The sequence below is a fragment of the Arvicola amphibius genome, chromosome 9 (assembly GCF_903992535.2).
Source record: "Arvicola amphibius chromosome 9, mArvAmp1.2, whole genome shotgun sequence".
NCBI lineage: Eukaryota > Metazoa > Chordata > Mammalia > Rodentia > Cricetidae > Arvicola > Arvicola amphibius.
In genome coordinates this window covers 96157084-96178170 of record NC_052055.2, presented here as the reverse complement: position 1 = coordinate 96178170, position 21087 = coordinate 96157084, and the positions used below count along the sequence as shown (strand labels likewise).

At 42.2% G+C, this 21087-nt stretch overlaps 1 protein-coding gene across 1 annotated transcript in view; it reads right to left on the bottom strand.

Annotated features, from left to right (window-relative positions):
• Tmem182 (transmembrane protein 182) overlaps nucleotides 1-21087 on the bottom strand; it is a gene marked incomplete at its 5' end in the record, with an annotated part of 55193 nt that overhangs the window by 26987 nt on the left and 7119 nt on the right. The window contains 2 exons of the mRNA XM_038343830.2: nucleotides 12278-12376; nucleotides 13817-13916. Of these exons, the coding sequence (XP_038199758.2) occupies nucleotides 12278-12376; nucleotides 13817-13916 (199 nt within the window). The remainder of the gene's footprint in view (nucleotides 1-12277; nucleotides 12377-13816; nucleotides 13917-21087) is intronic.

Here is a 21087-nt window from a genome sequence, read left to right as displayed (position 1 = left end):
CAAAGAGAGCTGAAACAATTGTTTACACACTGTCAAATAATCAGCCCCACATAGCACCCAGACATCAGCTCAAAATGTATTATGACTTAATTGCAAGTTTGAAATATTCTACTATTCAAAGAAAACACGGAGTTCTTCAAGACCTAAAGACTAGGGAACAGCCCTTAAACATGACAGCAGAAGCATGGTCCTTGAAATTAAACCAATAAGATAAGCTTCATCAAAATCTATCACTTTTACAGATGTTCCTATAAATCCCATTAAAACAATGGAAAATATTTATAAAGGTCTATATAATAAATAATTCATATTTAAGACAATAAAATAGTTCCAACATCCAATGTCAAAAGGCAAATAATCCAGCTGGAAATGGGGAAAAACACAGAGACAGCTTACTGCTGAGGACTTGTGGGCAGTGCATCCCAGCATACGGAACACTGCACATGACAGTTGGGGACAGAAAGGATTCCGTGGCTACTAGATTGTTCAAAGTCAAAACTAGTGGCAAAGTGTTGGTGGGCATGTAGATGCCCGGTTTCGCCCCACACTGCTTCTGAGCTGGTGAAATGTCACAGCTGTGCAGGCAAAGAGCTTCTGAGAAACCTGAACGCCCACCAGCTGTGGTGTGCACCTGAGATCATGGCACTGGAGAGGCTGCGACAAAATAATATTGAGTTTGAGGCCAGCCTGGACAGTATTCTGAATCTCTATAGTCAAAACAAAAATTTTTTAAAATATATATAAACTTTCACTTACTGTGTGGTCATTGTACTACTGGGTTAAAAGTGTTTATATGTGCAAAATAATACACATTCTTTTTAATCACCCAAACTCAAACTATCTCAAATGCTTTGAAGTTGGGTATTGAATAAACAAAGTACTTAGCAACCAAAAGTAGTGAACTATTGATGCATGCAAAAACTGGAGGGATGTCAAGGGCATGAGCATTAAGTAAATGAAGCAAGTGTAAGGTTATATACTCTATCACTCCCTTTAATCATACTGAACTGATAAAACATAGTGATGTATAGCACATTAGCATTAGGGAAAGCTAAGGGCCAGGATGGCAAGAGATAGAAGACTGAAGGAGTAACAGGGCAGAGAACCTCATAAGGATACCCTGATCCTGGGTGGGGATTGTGGGTGGGGATCACACCATGCACATCTGCTTGTGTGATAAATAATGATGTGGACACACCAAGTCTACCTATCTATGACACTTTCCTGAACTGGACTTGCACTATTCCAGCGGAGGATGTTGATGAAGAAGGAAGTCAAGTTGAAAGAAAGAGGCAGCCTCTGTGCTATCCTCATGATCACCTGTGGGAGTATAGAATCTGTAAAATGTGCACCGACATGTTTATCATAGGAAAAGACACAATGCTTAGAATTTGATTTAAAAATAGTACTGTGGCGCTTTGAATAAGAAAGGCCTCCGTAGGATCATGTTGGAATACTTGGTCCACAGTTGGTAGAACTGCTTGGGAAGGATTAAGAGGTGTGGCCTTTGGAAGGAGGTGTGCCACTAGGGGAGAGCTTTGAGGTTTTCAAAGGACTCAGGGTCAGCTTGAGTTAAGTCTCTCTGCCTCCAACTTGCATATCAAGATATTAATAGATATCAATTAGCTTTCAGTTGTCCCTGCTGCTATGCTTTTGCTCTGTCGTCATGGACTTTAACCCTCTGAAACCATAAGCCTTAAATTAATCACTTGCTTTTATAAGTAGCCTTGCACGTGGTATTTTTATCACAGCAATAGAAAAGTAACTAGGACAAGTACAGTGGATTATTCCTAGAAAGGGAACAAATGCAATGAATATTAAACCTGGGCGATAGCAGCCTATATATACTCTTTCTTTGTAAATCTCTGAAGATATCCTATAATAAAATAGTGGCGTACACCTGTAATCCCAACACTCCACAGATGGAAGCAGGAAGGTCAGAAGTTCAAGGTCATTTTCAGCTTCATAGGGAGTTTGAGGCCAGCCTGAGCTACCTGAAACTCTAAAAATAACATAATTAAATTCTAAAATATAACCAAGACCCATCATCAAAGACTGATATTTTAAGTTACATAGCTTTCCAGAAACATATAGGTTTTTGATGTTGTTGATGGTGTTTTATTTGGCTTCATTTTCTTCTTATGGGATGTTCACTTAAAAGATGTATTTGATGTTTGTTAAGTAATCCACATAGGACTCTACAAGAATTAGACATATGTTCGCATCTTAATATTCTGTCCCTAGTGTACTGAAATATAGAAAACTCCCTAACTAGGGCCCTGGCTTCAGTTGTCTTTCAACTGCTTGTAGAACTGCAAAGCCCTTGTAAGTCAGATATGTGCTTCCACTCCTTCTTCTGAAGCCAGTATCCTCTCCATACCTCTTCTCCCACTCCACCCGGCATTGGTCTCTCTATGATGCCCTCACTCCCTCCCTTCCAGCTGGCATCAGGCACACTGTGGCCTGGGTCCTGTTTCTCTTTTCTGAAATGCATTTCTCTGGCTACAGGTCATTCATGGGCTTTCTTCCCATCTCCTCGCAGAGATAACTTTCTCAGAGGCTTTCTCCTGACTACACCTCCCTGCACTAGAATGATAAATATTTCTTTTGTTCTTGTTGCTTTGTTCCTAAAACCACCAGAACATACACAAAAATGTCTGGCACATAATAACATGTGCTCAGCAAACATTTGTTGAACGAATTTCAACCAATATTACCAGATTAAAAAAGGCCAAATTTTAGCCAAGACACATGGCATACTATTAAATGATGAAGCTACTAGCAGAATGGTGATTGTGATGGCAAGAAAAATTTACTCTTATCTGAAAACTCTACCAAATGTCTGATGTGGACACACACATGTGAGACACAGGACAGGAAACATTCCACTAGGGAGAAGCCACGATGCGATGAGTGCCTCTGGCCTGGTGGTGTCCTATTCCGGAAATTCCGAACAGGGGCAGCATCTCAGGAAGAGCTGACATTTATTGAATAATGATATGACAACTGTTTTGCTAAATCCTTAAGCTAGCATCTCTATTCACTTTACTCACAGCTGCATGAAGTGGTTTCTATTTTTATGGCCGTTTGACAAACCAGTTTGTAAAAGAAGCTGCTCTCTGTGCTCTTAGTTCAAGCATGGGGCCTGGGCATTGGTTAGAAGCTGGGCCTGTAACTCCCACAGAAGCTGGACAAATGTCAGTTCCTCTGTGACACTCTCTCTGTGCAGCCTGGATCTGGTCCCCAAAGGAGGCAATTAGGCCTTGAGACATTTCAGCTGCCCAACAGAACCTATTGCAGCTGAGCCCTCCCTTTCCTATTGCTTAGAAACTGTCCACCCCAATCACCTCCACAACCGTTTACGTCCATCAGAGCTCTGTTCTGGATAATTCTACTTTTGTCTCTAGTTTCTCATTTAGCTTTGCCCTGTGGATACGTGTATGAGAGCAAGGATTCCAGGCTTATCCTGAAGCATTCAGAATAGTGCAAGGTATACTGTAGACACTTAGGAATTTTTAAAAAATGTTCCAGTTAATACTTTGATACTGGCTTCAAAGAAAAGGCTTCAAACTGGGAGCCGAAGCAATGATATTTAAAGACAAGAGGCCTAGGTGAGCTCCCTGTTCCCCTTGGGGCTGCATACTGTAATGAAGGAAGACAAAAGGGGAGTAGCCATTACCATGTGGTGGTGTGCTGGGGACTGCACTCAACCAGGCAGCATGCAGATAGGATGCGCATAGGATTCAACCTTGGATCAAAATACTTAGAAAAAAAGCAGTAATTTTAAGGGAATATGAATAAGAACAAATTATAAATATCCAGTGCAGATAGAAACCACTCTAGTCATTCTTTCCAGACAACACAGCATAGCAACTACTGATAAAGCTGTCACATGCATTAGAACTATAAGTCACTAGGAAATTATTAAAGAACATGGAATGATGCACTCATTTCTTTGGGGAAAAAAAGACACGATTTTATATAAAGGACTTGAGTAGCCATGGATGTTGATGTCCATGGGGTTGGTCCCAGCATCAATGCTTCCACATTATTGAGGAACAAGTATGATTCCAAAAAGCTTATGCCTTGGGCTGGAAGTGTTAGGAATGGATGCTTAAGAGTCCCCAGTGACCTTGTCATGGAATATTTTGTGTGTGTGTATGTATGTGTGTGTGTGTGTGTGTGTGTGTGTGTGTGTGTGTGTGTGTGCGCGCGCGCGCGCCAAGCCCATCTCGACTGCCTAGGACACTTGTCAATATCTAGAGACAAATTTTAATAGTCACAAGTGAGGGGTCCCTACTAGAATCTAGAAGGTGGAAGTCAGGCTTCCCATTATAGACCATTGAGCAATATGAACATTCCCCACCACAAAGAATCAGCCAGGCCACAATGTAAAGATGCCAAGATTGAAAAACCCAGCTGTGCCACTCATCTTGAGAAGGGGATTCCACTTGTGCGAGCTGCAGCCATTTCTATGCAGATACACATAGAGCCTGGAGCCTGTCCTCCCAGAAAGCCAAGCTACACTACTGTGACTCCAGTCTTATCTCCTGAAAGCAACCTCCCAGTCCGAGGAACTCATGAATAAACCACAGATAATACAAAAATAGCTTCCTCTCAGAGAATAATTTTTAACTACAACTTTTTCTCTGGGTCATGGATGTGCAGAACTGATGCTATCTTCAAGGATGGGTAGTGGAGAAGCTCAGCGTGGCGTTGTGGGGGTGGTACTCACACCAGAACCAGTGGGAGCCTATGTTTGGGGCAGGGGGCGGAGCTTCCACCATAAGACCACTGTTAATCAGGTACTGCAGAAACCCTTGCAATATATGATGAATCTGTGATCATGGTTGTGTGGGGCCAGATGCTTTTATGAATAGTAGAAAATCAAGTTGACATTAACGTATTTCCAAATTCTATGGAGTTGGCCTTATGGGAGGAAAATGACTAGATATACTTTCTATTCCATGCAGTACAGATCTTTTTCTTCTTAGCTAAGTACTTAAGTTTAGGAAAATATCCATAATTGACATCTATGAACATGCATAAAATTAATAAATAAACACTCCAGAAAGTTCATCTACAAGTGGAGGATGGGAGAGACATCCTGATGAGATAGTTATATCCCAAGGATTTGCCACTGTGTCTCCTAAATACTTGAAGCATTTACCTTATTCATACCTCGAATTCATTCCTGTGCTAGATCAAAGGGCCAAATGCCAGGATATTTATTTCTACATAGCATTCTGCGTCGCGCTGTACAGTACAATGGGTTTATGTGTGTGTGGTGCTTTTGTAAAGTCCCTTAGCCATTCTGTTCTTATGGTGGCTATCCCAAGGCCCAGTGTTAGCTAACTGCATGGCTCTCAACTTTCCCACTGCACATTCCCTACCAATCCCTGGGAGCTTCTGCAGTCCCAGCACTCTGTGGCCCCACCCTTTTATGAGGAGCAAGCCTTCTTAAGCTGCCCCTTGGGAGAAGAAAAAGGAAGGGCAAGCATAGAGTGGGACTTGGCTCTCAGGTGGATTAGGAGGTGATAAAATGTACAGGAACTGGAAATGAGTTCCCCAGAGGGGGTGAGAAGGTCAATACCAGAAAAAGAGCCTCAAGTTCAGTCTCAGAATGGGCAACGAGCCAGCAAGCACTGTAGAGCAGAGGTCTGGGCATCCAGGGTGGAACCAGCAGGGCAGTCAGGTTGAGGGGAAGAACTCAGAAACAGCAGTCTTGATGGGCATCTACAGCGGAACCCTTGGTGGGGAGGGGCTGCTATGGTCACTAGAGCAACTGCATTATTAGCTCCTGATTCAGTTCCTTCCCGGGCCTCTTGCCCCCCTTCCATTCTGCTTTCTTCATTAAAGATCATGCCCCTTTGCTCGCCCCACTTGCTGGCCCCTCGAACAAGACTGCAAAGGTGTCTGCGATTCTGATGTCCCCTCGTTTTGTGTTGTTTGTCCTTTTTGCTTCTTGCCCTATGTACAACTTACACACCCTGCCTGTGCTTATTTTCTGAAAGATTGCTCATAATATCAGAACTCTCTCCAGGTCTTTCTGACCACTAACTGCTGTGCTAATCGATGCGTTTTAGGAACGAACTTGGTATTTCGAGCTACTTACTTCAAAACAGTTCCACCATCAACTCAAATACATCTTATCTCAAATGGAGGACACCTCTTCCACATCTAAACATGCCCCCATTTCTTTGTCCTCATATTCTTCCCTATCACAGTTTCTTAACTGAAGTCATTTGGTGTTCAGTACTAGTGGGCAGGCACCTGGTCACACATCTAACAGCAGAAACAAAGAAAATCTATTTCCATATTTTGATTCATCATTCAAAGGCCTGGAACTATAACCTGAATAATTACTAAAATGATGATAAACTTTACATACATGTTTTTCATCTACAGGCAGTGAGAAATGCTTACATTTTTGAGAAACCATTAGGTACAAATGGGCTGGAGAGATAGCTCAGCAGTTAAGAGCACTGACTGTTATTACAGAGGTTCTGAGTTCAATTCCCAGCAACCACATGGTGGCTCACAACCATCTGTAATGAGATCTGGGGCCCTCTTGAGGAAGAGACCTGGTCAGTCGTCCTCATCAACTTAGACGATGAAACCCAATATGGGCAAGTTCAACAGCACCACCATATATGGGCTAACCATGCATGCTGCAGCATTGCCAGGGCATAAATAAGAATAAATAATTAGATAAAAAGTATGGAGAAATATAAGCTAGCATGAAAACAGGGAGAACTGCTTACCTTAGTATTTACAATGCATAAAACCATACAGCATATAGAAAGAACAAGTAATGTCAAAGGGCACACTGGCAGGGCAAACACCATGCTGCTTTTCTGTGCATGCTGTTTAAACTGTATCATGTCTGTTTCTCTTGTCACCCTAGAGTCCCTCAGCTTTCTTTTGTTTGGTGAGATCCACAGCTCAATCATGTTTATTATTCCTTTACACTGTCTTCTTACTTGCAGATCATCCCCCTGGGGTAAATTCTTACAGCTGTTCACACAAACCCTCGCGTCCAGCCTTTCTCTCTTGTCCTTACCTGCCACAGTGCCTAGAAAAGTCCAAAGCTCCATGTTCCCACCTTCAGAACATGCGACAGTTTGATAAACAAGAATTGACAGGAACCCATAAGCAGATTCTAAGCACAGTCGGCTGATGTCAGTAAAACAGGAAGTGACAGATGAATGTCCACTTGCAAAGGAGAGGGGACGCCCGACTCCCACACAGCAGCATCAGAACAGCAACCTTGACCTTCTTGCCACATGAAGACATTAGCCGTTGCTTTGGCAAGGTACTCTCTAGTACTCCATTTCTAAAGCACGGCTTTAGAAAAGATCTCTCCTGCCTTTCTGCTGCTAGTTTCCCAGCATCCACTTCGGTTTACATTTGACATGAGGGCAGAAAAGACAAGACTGGAACAGAATATTCAACACGTAAATGCCGACAATGAGTCACAGGACACCTGACTGCTGAAAACTCTGCTGGAGATTGAGAGGAATAAAGAAGAGGGGGAACCAGTGGAAGAGGCATCTGGGTCTATTTAGAGGCAAAGCAATATGCACCCATGGATGCTTGGGTATTGGCATTTGTGTACAGAAAGGTATGATGGTACAGTGGATACTCTACAGTCCTGAGACAAGCAGACAAAACTCCCATTCTGCAGAGCTTAGGATACAGTTGCAACGAAATTCGTGAAATAAACAGTACCGAGGTAAACAAGAAAAAATGTGTGTTTTCAATGATACAGTTAAAGAATCTTTATAAATGGAAGAGAAACTGGCCTTGTCCATAGTACCCATAGATCTGACAAGGAAAGTCTCCCTCAGAATTCTCTGCACCTGCCTCTTATGTTAGAGAATCAGGGGAGGGCTGGGAAAGGGAAACCAGGAGTGCCCAGGGCAGACAGAAGCACAGATTCCGCAGGATTCAGAGGTCCAGAAACTAGCCCATATACATATTCTCCTCAACTCACCACGAAAAGTAGAAATTGTGTTCAATATACGATGCTTAATTATAAAACAGAAGGTGAGTGTGGTGGGTATATCTGTAATTCTAGTACTTGGAAGAATGAGTCAGGAGGATCACCAGAACCAGGCCACATAGGCTGTATAAAAAAAAAAAAAAAAAAACAAAAACAAAAACGTGGGGAATCAGCATGGGACCGACCTAGGCTCTCTGCATGTGGGTGACAGTTATGTAGTTTGGTCTTCTATGGGGCCCCTAGCAGTGGTACAAGGACCTGTCCATGACACATAAGCTGGATTTTTCGAACCTATTTCCTATGGTGGAATACCTTGCCCAGCTTTGATGTAAGTGGGAAGAGCTTGGTCCTGTCTCAGTTTGATATGCCACGTTTAGTTGACCCCATGGGAAGCCTTATCCCCTCTGAAAGGAGACAGAGGACTGGATGGGAGGGGGTAGAAGGGAAGTGGGGGGGAGCAGAAGAAGAAGAGGGAGGGGAAACTGTGGTTGATATGTAAAATAATAAATACAAACCCTGTGGTATACACGGGGTGGGGAGACAGACAGACAGACAGACAGACCGACAGACAGAGAGAATAAAAACAGAGGAGAAGGAGGGAAGACAGGAAAGAAGGAAGGGACTAAAGGAGGGAGGGACAGAGAGAGATGAGAGGGAAGGAGAGAAGGAGGGAGAGATTGGAAGGAAGGAGGGAGGAAGGGGAGCCCGTGTGTAGCCCTGTGGCAGTGTGTGAGCTTAGAATGTACACAGCCATGAGTTCTAGCTCCAGCAACAGCGAGAAAGAAAAAAACCAAGTCTGTCATTCAGTTTTAATTTTTCACCTGAAAAGAAAGTGGTTTGTTACTGAAAGTATTTGACCGATTCATCGATGATTGTACACACTAGGAATATGCTCTACCACCGAGCTGAGCCTCCAGCTTCTAAATGTGAGTGTGATATAGAGTAATTCTCCACAGAATTATAAGGATTTCCCAGCTATGAAGCACTGATTTCTAGAGACATCAATATGAACAAAAATGAAAATAGAAAACAAAGTAGACTAGTCTGCTCCGTGCTGCTGTGGAGCCAGAAGAAGCAGAGGAAATGATGACACCAAGCATAATACCAAACACCTAGCTATGGGGAGGGGTGCCGGAGACTACGGGGCCACCACTGTAGGGAAACAGCAATACAATCAGAACTGAATCATCTTAAAATACATGTCTGTCCAGTCTGTCATCATTGGACGATACAAACAAGTGGACCATGATGACTCTAAGCGTGAAACAGCCGGAAAACCTAAACCTTGGCAGATCTCCAACAGGCTATTAAATGGACTTCGAAATTCACGAGCCTGTTTCAAACACTGAGAATTAAGCCACCCTCACAAGCTTGGGCAATTGCTCTGTTACATAAATTTGAGAGTGAATGATTCTCAAATTTGTCTTTGAAATATGTCTTTGAAAGTTAAAAAGTATTTAAAGGAAACACTGAATTAGAGCCAAATATATTCACAGGTTCGGGTCAGAGGAAGAAGAAGAAAGCACACATTCTTACTGCCGCTCATTTGATTCTCTTTTTGTGCCTCTGAGATGGGGACTGGCTGTGTCATCCAGACTAGCCTTGAGATCCCCACTTGCCTCCCGAGTACAGAGGAGTGCTACCAAACGCTGTCTCATGGCTCGTCACACCAAGCAGCTCCGCTTACCTTTCACTGTGGTTCTATCAAACGGCAGCGAAACAGAAGTCAGAGACTTGGGTCCCTTGTTAGTTCCGCCAACGAGCATGCGCGGCTACACTTTTCACACCCAAGTCAACACTGACCAACTGTCATTCCAAAAGCTCAGGTGAGTGGAAACTCATATTAACAATTTTCCAGGCCATGATGTTTCAAATTTTATAAACAATACCTCCAGTTTACTGAAAATGACCGTAATACCTGGTAATTATGAAGCTACATAGAGCTGCCTACAAAATAGCTTTGGGGTCTGGGGAAGACAAGTCTCATCAACTAGGAAACACAAACACAAAAGTCAGGTTGGCTGCTGTTCAGGAAATCTAGGCCATTCTCTTGTTCATCATTATGAGAAGAAATGAAACGTATATCTTATTTCTGTTCTAGAACATACCATTGTTCAACTTAGCCATTCTTACTCAGTGTTCAATAAAACTTCTTAAAGTGGATACAGAGTTACATATGGATGCCAAGCAAGAGTTTGGTTATTTTTTTAAAGTTGGATATAATTTTGTCACTGGATCCAAATTACTGGCACAATAATTACACGTGGTGCTGCATAATAATTCTAAGCATAATTGCAGTGGGATTTCCATGACATGCATTTACTCTCCATCTCCAGCATAATTATTATGTACATACGACGATACTTTATCCTTCTATTCTCCAGTATCTCCTTAGGGTGCATAAGTTTTTGAGTAGACAGTGTCTGTAACGCCTCTCTCACTGAAGGATCTTAACCTGTTAATGATAATGATGATACTCATAATAATGTAATAACCCTAAGTTCTGGAAATCCAATCCCATATTACCTCTTACTCATTTTATAAATCTAAGAATGGGGATGAAGGGACAGCTTTGTGACTTTCCTGTAACCAAGTAACTCTCTGTGCTCTTGCCTGTCACACTCATCTCTTCTGCTATCAGTGAGCGTGTCTGCTTCCCGCAGGTCACGGGAGCCTTGTGCAGTAAGAAGGAAATGTCTTCCCCAGCTTTTCAATGGGAAGAGAACACATCATGTCCATTGTTCATGGCCATGGTCTTTTAGACTGTGTGGACAAGTCACAGGTAACCTCATCTTCCTATCCAGACTAGACACTTATTCCATAAAGTGTCATGGGCTGCCACAAAGGCAAATGTCACTGCCTTTTATAAACACAAAATCATAATGTATGCATTTCTGACAGAAAGAAGAAAGCTGGATGAATCGGGAAGCCTGCGAAAGGCTCTCGAGTTTTGGGACAGTTAATGCTGTGTGTCAGACTATGGTATCTGAGCCAAGTAAGAGTTTACATATCCTGCAAAGGACCACTTGTTTACAGTCGACTGACACCTGTGATCAGCTGACTCTGGTTTGAGTATAACAGATCACTCTCATAAGTGGGTGGGCCTCATTCAATAATGTGAAGGCCTTAAGAGCAAAGACAGGGTTCCTAAGAAAGGAAGACACAATATAACAGCTTGATGGGAGTGTCCATCCTGCCGGGTTCCTCAACAGACTGCAGACTTCCCGGGCCCTCAATTACCTGAGACAAATCCTTAAAATCAATAGACAGACAGACGGTCTGGCAGGCAGACAGACAGATAAATGACAGCCACAGATAGGTGGATGGTTTTATATATAACACACACATGTGTATGTATGTATGTGTGTATGTAATGTATGTGTGTATGTATATCCTCTATCAGCCCCAACTTCCACACCTATGGCTTCCTCAAATTGTGAGCTGTAAATACTCAGAAAAGCAATATACCTCTACCAGCCATGCCCACACATCTCATTCTTCTTGTGAGTCTATAAATGATACAGCATAGCAAGTATTTAAATACCATTTGAATATTTATTGGGTATTATAAAAAATCTAGACATGGCCTAAAGTATAAAGATTGAAGTGACCAGGTTATAAGCAAATTATATACCACTCTATATGTGAGATTTCAATACCTTAGGAATTAGGTGTCTATGGAAGTTTCTGGAACCAATCCACCAAGCATACAGCAAAAGCTAGATATGTAACTGGTTTTGCTCTATAGAAATCTGGCTAATATTATTTTATACAAAACATTACACAAATTATGATTCCTTTTCAGAACAGTACATTTGACATTGATAGTTGGTACCCATCCTTCATTTAATTATCAAAAACAATGTTTTTAATATGATTTCCAGTTAATTCTGTCAATGGTCAAACATTCCCAACAGAATTAAGTCACTTTCTATGAACAAAGTAGTATAATCAGATTTCATGTGTAACAATTATAGAAGAAAATTTAAGTAGGATGTATACTATAATACTTTAACTAGGAAGCAGCTCTTCCTTTTAAACATCACTGTCTTCCAGTTCAAAAGCACATTATTTGCCTGAATTTTGAGTGGATCACAATAGCTCCAATTTTATATCAAAGTTGTATTCTAATTAAATGTACAAATGGTGTGTTAAAATATTAATGCTTTATATTTAGCAAGTTAATATCAGATGAAGCACTATAATTACAGATGTCACAGTATTTTTAATTGTTTGTAAAAACTTTTGCAGCCAGGGTTCAGGGATACTTACTAATAGCAGAATCATAGGAGGTAGAGTTGTGCTCGCCCCTCATGAAGGGGTACGGAGACAGGTACGCGTGTGTGCAGTTCTTGGATGGCGGCTGATTGGCTAGGGAGAAAGGCACAGGAATGGGGTTCATTAGTGAAGATTCAGAGATGACTCATGCCTAGTGAAACGGGAACCCAGGAACCAGGGACACACAAGCAAAACAAAACTGCTACCTACCGACAAGCCCAGAGAGCTGCCAGAAGAGCAAACTCTGCTGGAAAACATGGGGGACTTGAAAGGAGGGTTTTCAAAAACAACTAGAATTCAATGAGAGGACCACAAGTTCCCACGAGACCCAGACAACAGGCAAAGTGCTGCACCTGTTTTCACATGTTCTTTCTACTAACACGATGCCCGGCACACAGGAGATACTAAAACACGGTTGTTTTAGAAATGTAGTAAAGTTGGGTTTGACCTTGACTAGTTCAGACGAACAGAGAATCTCCTCTACACCCCTAATGTTAGGGAAACAATACAAACGATGGAACATTAAAATTAAGAATTCAAACAAAATATCAGCATTTGAGGAAACCACAAGAATCACTTTTACAGCTTATGAAAGCTTCAATTTGTTTCACGTGTATTTAGATTTTAAAATCTAAGTCTGTATTCTAACAGGGGTCAAGATGACAGAGTATCTAAGAAAGTTATGAAGTCACCAGAGACCTAAACAATCTGGTGACAAGTTGCAGGACACAAAAAGAGCAAGGGGGGGTAACAGGAGGATTCGAAAAAAGACAATAATCTCAACCCTCCCTATGCTTTAGGCTGACTTTAGGCTGACTAGTTCTTTCATTTAGAAGATAATAAAGTGACTGCTAGTTATATTCAATGAATTGTTTCTCCAAGATAAATACAGCAGAAGAAACACAGTTCAAGGAATGCACCATACTCTTCAAGTTCCTGGACTTCAAAGGGGAACTTTACATTTCCCTAGAAGAACACAGACATAAAAGGAAGGCATTTCTTGATATTGCCTACAAACTTGGGTGAAGCCCAACTAAGGCGGCTTTCATCTGCTACCACTGGTAATTAAGTTTCATTACAAAAAAAATAGATTAAAAAAAACTTTTAAGCTATGAATATAAAATAATACCTCTATTTCTGGGCTTTTGTATTTGAAATTTCAGTTTATAGCCAAATGAGTTTCCAAAACACTGATTTGAAACATACCAATAATAGACACTTGAAAAGAAACTACCACGGACAAAATCTGCTTTTTTTTTTTAATTAGAGGCAGTATATTTTAAATATGGGCAGAGAAACAGCAGGTACTCCTGTTTTATTATAAGTATTCAGACTCTTCCTTTTATGAGAGAAGAAAAATTATTGCTAGAGACATTTCTCCTGTAAAGGATTCTGTTCGTGACCCTTTTGGTGGCATCGTACTGAGACTGCACATTTAGGAATTCAATCTGCTTGAATGGGACAGGTACTAAATAAGAAGCTGCTTGCTTTTGTCTCAGATAAAGGGGGCAGAACAAGGCTGGCTGCACTTACTGTACCAGAACTTCCAGATGTTGGAGTTGTTCTCTTCCACGATGCCACTGAACCAGCACCTCCAGAAGAATCCTTCGTGGTGAAAAGTGATGTTCTCTATCTGCACAGAAAACAAGTGTCCTGCAGTCAACCCCAAGAGTATAATCAAGTCTGCTATGCCTTAATACCTGTGGTCTCCAATAATGATGACCACTAGATCCCTACAGAGCTCCCTATGAAGAAATAGATACCCCACCCCCGACTACTCTTCAAGACGGTGCCCAGGGATGCCCTCAACAGAGAAAGAAATTTTGAAGAAGAAACGCACATTCTGTTCACCTGAACACCTGCCCACTTCAGTCGCGAGAAGCCAATAATCCGATCCAAAAGAGACCAAAAACAGCAAAACCCCCAAGGCTCCGAAGAGGGCCCCAAAGAAAATGGCAACATTTAGTCTCATTTTCCAATTGACTAGTTTCCTTTCAAATAAAAGAACAAATTGTAAACAGTCAACTTCTCGATAACAACAGCAAAGAAAGAATGCCACTCTTGAGTCGGCAAGACCTCAGGAGCAGGTCCTCACTGGAGCTGTGGAGGCTTCTCATTTCCACCCTGTCCCTTTGCTCTCCCTGGAGGGGCTCCAACTTAGCAGCTGAGAATGGCTGGCTATTTTAAGATACTGATTGAAAAGCTTTCTTCTCCCAGGGGGATCAAAAAATAGCTGACCTTCCCCTGACTATAAAGAGATGAACCAGGCAGGAGAAGGCTGGGATTATCATCCCCGCTGTTGGGTAATCCATACAAGTGGAGAGTACAAGGAGCTACAAGGAAGCCATTGGGTTCTGGCCTCCTCTTAAGTGTCTGAACAGGTCTCTCTTAGGCTGAAATGGGCACGACGACCCTCGAGAAACTTGAGAGGCCCCTGAAAATGTTGATCACCACTCCCAGGAGTCACAAAGAGCTCTCCAAAACAATGGGATTTGTAATTAACGTCTTAATTACTTGTGGACATCCAGGGAAGAGGAAACCCAGGCTTGGTTTAGATTCATAACTCATCCGTTCAAATGTCATCAAAAAGATCATTTATAGGCATGGCAGCAGAACTTCTGAAAAAATAAAAACTAATGATATTAAGCATCCTGTAGGAATGTAAAAACCTGTTCTTCAGTGACTAAAAGCATTTTTTTCTAAATAAGTAGCCCAAAGCTGAATTGAAGTTTCACAAATGGATTGCTTTTATATTTCTTTCTTTCATCTACATCTTTAATATCTGATTTTCTCAAAATGTAAAACATTCCTTCTATTTATACAGAATAGAAAGAACTTTTGTGTTTTTTTTTTTTTTTTGAGTCTTGGCTCCTTCATGTTCATTCGTTTTGTGTCTATAAAATGTGCACTGTTTATACTTCAGACTGTCAGTTTGGCTGATATCTTATTGATTCTCAAGAAGAACATGGTCCCTTCGATCCCTTAAGGAGGTATCTAGGGACTTACAGCTTCCTGCACCACTTTGCCCCTTCTTTCAACCCTGATGGAATTAGTAAGTGCAAAAAAAAAAAAAAAAAATCCTTAGAAAGGATGAAAAGTCCTGCTTGGCTCTTCCTACATGGAACTGGAGGTATCCAAAGGCCATGAACAGTAAACAGGCTCAGCCCAGAATCCCTAATCAGAAGGGCCAAACTTAACTGAAAGTTCATCTGAGCTGACCCTCCCCTAATGGTCAAATTATTTTTGGAAGACTTTAGCACCGTTCAGCTGTGCCCTATCTTGTTTGTGCACCATCCAGGAGTATTGGTAAAGGCTGAACAGCTAGCTCTGCCATATATTCTGCTCCAAGCTGTCTCTTAGTGTTTGCAGAGACCAGTTCCACTCTGTTCTCTGAGATCATCATGTAGTGCAAGTTTAAAACCCTCTGTTATGGGACAGAACATCCAGATATTTTGTCATTATTTCTTTCACCCTTAAACCATAATCTCCACACCAATCCCAAATTCAGTCTTGTTTTCTTCTAAGCCAGTGACTTGTTCCTTTTAGCATCCTTACTGCTTCAAATATCTGCTTTGATTTTTTTTCCACACTTTACAATCATCTGGTTGAAGTGTGACCAAGTTTTAGAAAAAAGTGTGACCAAGACACTGTGGTTGCTGCCTGATCTGTCAATAAGCTTCCTTAGCCAGGTGGGGTCATGTGATAACAGGGATCCTTGCATGAAAAGGAAGGAAACCCTCCTTGCTGAAGGATTCTGCATATGTACAACTGCCCCCCACTGTGTCCACAAACACTGTCCCCTTGCAGTCAGTCACCCAGCACCTCCAGGTCTTACAGTCTTCTACTGGTTTCTTCCTCAATGATCCCTGAGCTTTGGGAGGAGGGGTTTGTGATACAGATATTCCCTTTAGGCTGAGCACTGAAACTGTTTGTGGGTCTCTGTGTTAATTGCCATCTACTGCAAGAAGCAGCTTTCCTGGTGTGGTTTTAGAGCTACATGCTCATTTATTCGTATAGAGATAGGAATTGAGAGGGTAGTTCCTTGCATTTAGTAACAGAAGTATACTCGCTCCAGGGCCCATGAGCTCCCCAGCCATGGGTTCTTGGCCAGGTTTTAACAGCTAGCAGGGTATCCTGCTGGCCTATGGATCCAAGCAGAAAGCAGTTATTGTTATTCTTTACTGTGAACCCTGCAAACTCCAGCAACAACTAGTCTGGCAAGATATGTGCAAGGGTACAGTAGTGGCACAGTTAAGGCATCTTATGCAATACCCTCCTCCTCTCCATTGTGGTAGAATAGGCACTGGAGTCTAAAAACTGAAGTTACTATTTGATGGAAATCAGGTTGCAGAGAAAGACAGTTTGTCCCCTGGTCTTTATTTAAAGAAAGGAGTATGCATGTGAAAGCCATCAGAATACAAGGGGAAGAGGGAGGTGCCCTGGAATGTTCCTGGAAGGACTGTGTGCCTCGTGCTCCAATGTTTCTCTGGGTTCCTGTGTTCACTAACCTGCTCCCATTCCCTGGTGTGCTTTTTACTTTTTAATAGACATGGTGTCTGTTTCTAACCATGTGTCCACAGTGAAGTCCTTCACCTGGAGTCAGGTGTCCTCCAAACTCAGTGTGAGCATCATTTCCCTTCTCCTTTCTTAATCTTTCTCAGACACCAACCTAAGACTTCAGACTGCTTTGGGCTCTCTTGCAGTTTCTCCATGCCTATCTTAAAGGGTTTTTCTCTACACCCCATCCCCACTCCAGAAGATGCCGAAAACTTCAGCTTGCTTGTTTTATTGGTTTCCTCTGAAATTTTAATTAAATTGTCCTTGACTATCTCTGCGATTCAATTTTAAAATTCTTTTATTAATGGGACTATGTACTTGCAAGGAGACCTTGGCTTCCCCTGTCCTACCACGACCACATCATACGCATTTTAAGTACTCTTCACTGATTGTTTTTATAAAGCAACAACAAATAAACTCTTCAGGGGCAAACCCCTGGCTCTGGTTTTGTCTTGCTGCATATCTAACACCAGGCATGAATCTGGAAGGGATCGCTCAGCAATTCCTTAACTGTCCATCTTGCTGATATTGACTAGCCTTGATTTGAGCACTGCCATCTGCTGGTCATCAGTGAATATTGCATCCTATTGCTTGCTGGGATCAGTGGAGATTTGTACATTTGAACACAACTCCAGCAAGGGTTCTAGACGTCCACTTCAGTAATTCATACTATTCTCCGTCGAATTAAGGGTTATTTCAATAGCTCACCCAAAAGAAGTTAATTATAAAAATATGTTTCACTTTTTAAAAAAAGTTGGCTATGCAGCGAGTACTAGTGTAGTTAGGATCAGGGCTTGGGCCCTTGCAGCACGAACAAGTTAGGCCTTGCCACCCATCCTCAATAGGCCTATTAGAGAAGTAATAGAAGCAGAAAGCAGAGGGTTGGTGAGTTACACAATGCAGCACACTGGGAAGATGAACACATTCACCTTTCCAGTCCTGACAGGAGGTTTCAGCTTAAATAAAAGGCAAGAAACATGCAGAGTTAAGTAGTCCTGGTAGGTTAGAGTATGGCAGGCCCCTCTTCACTGTCTTAGGTGCAGGCTCTCCTGCAAGGTGTCCGGCAATGCGTTTGAACCCTGTGAAATCCCTTTCTGGGAGACAAGCTCTTCTCTGGCTGTCACCGGTTTGCAGCCCTTTCCTCCTCTAAAGATGAGATTTCATAGGAAAATCCAATTTATTTTTTCCTCTTAATTCATTCTTTAAGAATTCTGTACAATGTTAAAGAAACTACCATAGCGCTGAAGTGTAACAGCCATGCTATTTCAGGAGAAAAAGAGTCACCAAGCTTTCTCAGATATGAGCCCTACAAGCTACAATAAAGACTGGCCTAACAGGATATGCCTGCAGATGGATATTTCTTGTCCCACCAGCCAGCTCCCAAATTACAACACAGAGACTCGTTATTAATTATAAAAGCTCAACTGATATCTTAGGTTTGTTTATTTTTTATTGCTTTTATTGAGGTATATATTTTTCTCCATTCCCCTCCCTTTCTCCCTACTCCCCTTCTACTCCCTCCCATGCTCCCAGTTTACTCAGGAGATTGTCTTTTTCTACTTCCCATGTAGATTAGATCCATGTATGTCTCTCTCTTAGGGTCCTTATTGTTGTCTAGGTTCTCTGGGGTTGTAAACAGTAGGCTGTTTTGTCTTTGCTTTATGTCTAAAAGTTACTTATGAGTGACTGCATATTATACTTGTCTTTCTGGGTCTGGGTTACTTCAACCAATATGTTTTCTAGATCCATCCATTTCCCTGCAATTTTTTTTCTGCTGTGTAGTATTCCATTGTGTAAATGTACCACATTTTCTTTATCCATTCTTTAGTAGAGGGGCATTTAGGTTGTTTCCAGGTTCTGGCTATGACAAACAATGCCGCTATGAACACAGTTGAGCACATGTCATTGTGGCATGATTGAGCATCCTTTGGGTATAAACCCAGAAGCAGTATTGCTGGGTTTCGAGGCAGATTGTTCCCAATTTTCTGAGAAATTGTTGGGAGCTGTCAACTCCCAGATCCTGAATTTCTTGTAAACAACGTGTTATGCTTGCAGCTGCTCTGAGCAGGAGACCCCCCAGGAGTTCCTGATAGCAGGGGAATTATTTCTAGTGGGTTTGGCTAGGGCGTGGCTATCAGTCAAGGATCCCTACATAAGCTGCCCCTAGACACAATAAAGGGGGCATTCTTAGGGCATTCCTGTTTCAAGGATGACTCATGTCTCTGTCTGTGTGTCTCTGTGTGTTTAAATCTCCAGGCCCTCGCCTGGCTCGCAAATGGTCCTGTAGTGGAGGCGCTGCACTATAGGCGTAGTACCGTAGTGCACGTAGTAGTGCAGACGCCGCAAGAAATTGCCATACTTATTTTTTAAGTGGCCGTACCCATTTGCACTCCCACTAGCAATGGAGGCATGTTCCCTGTACCCCATGTCCTCTTAAGAATAAGCTGTCATCAGTGTTTTTTATCTTGGTCATTCTGACAGGAGTAAGATGGAATCTCAGAGTTATTTTTGATTTGTATTTCTCTGATGGCTAAGCATGTTGAGCATTTCCTTAAGTGTCTGTCAGCCCTTTTAGATTCTTCTGTTTAGGTCTGTACCCTATTTTTCATTGGATTATTTGTTCTTTAGATGACCAATTTCTTGAGTTCTTTATATATTTTGGAGATCAGCCCTGTCTGATGTAGGGTTGGTGAGGATTTTTTTCCCATTCTGTAGGCTGTTAGGCTTGTTTCTAACTAGCTTAAATTAACCCATTCTTTTTATCAATCTATATTCCACCACATGGCTTTTTACCTGTATCCCATTTTGTGTGTCTGACTCATTCCACATCTGGCTGACTTCTCTGCCCATCTTTTTTCCAGCATTCCCTGTGCCTGGAAATCCTGCCTGTCCTTATTTCTGAAATGTGCCATTTCTTCCTCTTTCTGTCCACTTGCTTCCCCTTAAGAGTACACTCACATTCTCCCAGATGTCAGAGGCAACCGTTCGGGAATGGTGACTAGAGGCGCTCTTTATAGGGCATCAGTGACTGAAAGAGAAAACCACTGCTGAACAGTTTAGATTCGGGTCCCAGCATGGGTGATGTCTGGTTTTTGTCAGACTCTGCAGAAGTGACTATAGCAAGGAATTCTTCCCAGAGTTAATACACTTATGCACACTAATAACGCTCTTCATGGAACAGAGCACACAGCTATGTAATGGCCCTGTCAGGAACAAAGACGCTCTAATTAGACTCCCGTGTCTTTTCTTTGACTCCCTTGTCCTCCCTTAGATTGTCACACTGTTGAAGCTCTGGTCCCCGAGAATTGGATTTCCCGTTTCCTGGCTGCTATGTTAGAGCAGCAATGAACACTGATATGCGGGAATCTCTGTAGGAGATTGTAGAGGTCTTTGGGTATATGCCCAGGCATGATACAACTTGGTCATATAGTAGATCAGTTTCTAGATTTTGAGGAAACCCCACACTGATCTTTATAAGGCTGCACCAATTTCTACTTATGCCAACTGTTAGATAACCTACTATGGGGTTCTCATCTTGGGGAAGACCATTTCTCCTGCTCTCAGCATCCCTTAGTTGCCTGTAGTTCTTATTCCGGGACTGAGAACTCCCCATTCCACGTTAGCATATCTGTTATGATTGTCGTTGTTCAGGTCTTGTTCAGGAAGCCATACTTTTGAAGTATGATGAGGTGTCATAGGGCTTTCTTGTCAGTTCTAGGATACACAATCTCACAGCAGATTCCCTGGTCCTCTGGCTCCTAAATCTTTCCACACCCTTTCTTCAGTGACCCCTCAGCAGGAGTTGGGCTGTAGACAGACTATTGGGTCAGTTGTTATCTGTATTTTAATCAGATGTGGCTTTCTCTAATGGTCTTTGTTGCAAAAAGAAGCTGCTTTGATGAGGGTTGAGAGCTTCACTTACCTGTGAACATAAGGGTCAGTATTTAGAATGCACACAGGAATTATGCTGGCTTAGTAAAGAGGTGGCAGTAGATCCTTAAGATCCCAAACTGCACTAGCCCTAGGTAGCTGACTGGGCTCAGCCTCCAGGGCTTCATCAAATCATCATGGAAGTTGTCATGCTACACAGTCACTGCAGCAGCTTCTGTTCCCACAAAGCTTGGCTGCAATCCTGTCAGTCTTGCTCAAGATTTCCAGGTGGTGGATTGCCCTGTGACACACTTCTCTGATAAAGCTATGAGAAGCTGCCTATCTTCATTGGGCCTGTTTCCTCCTTTTGTTGCAGG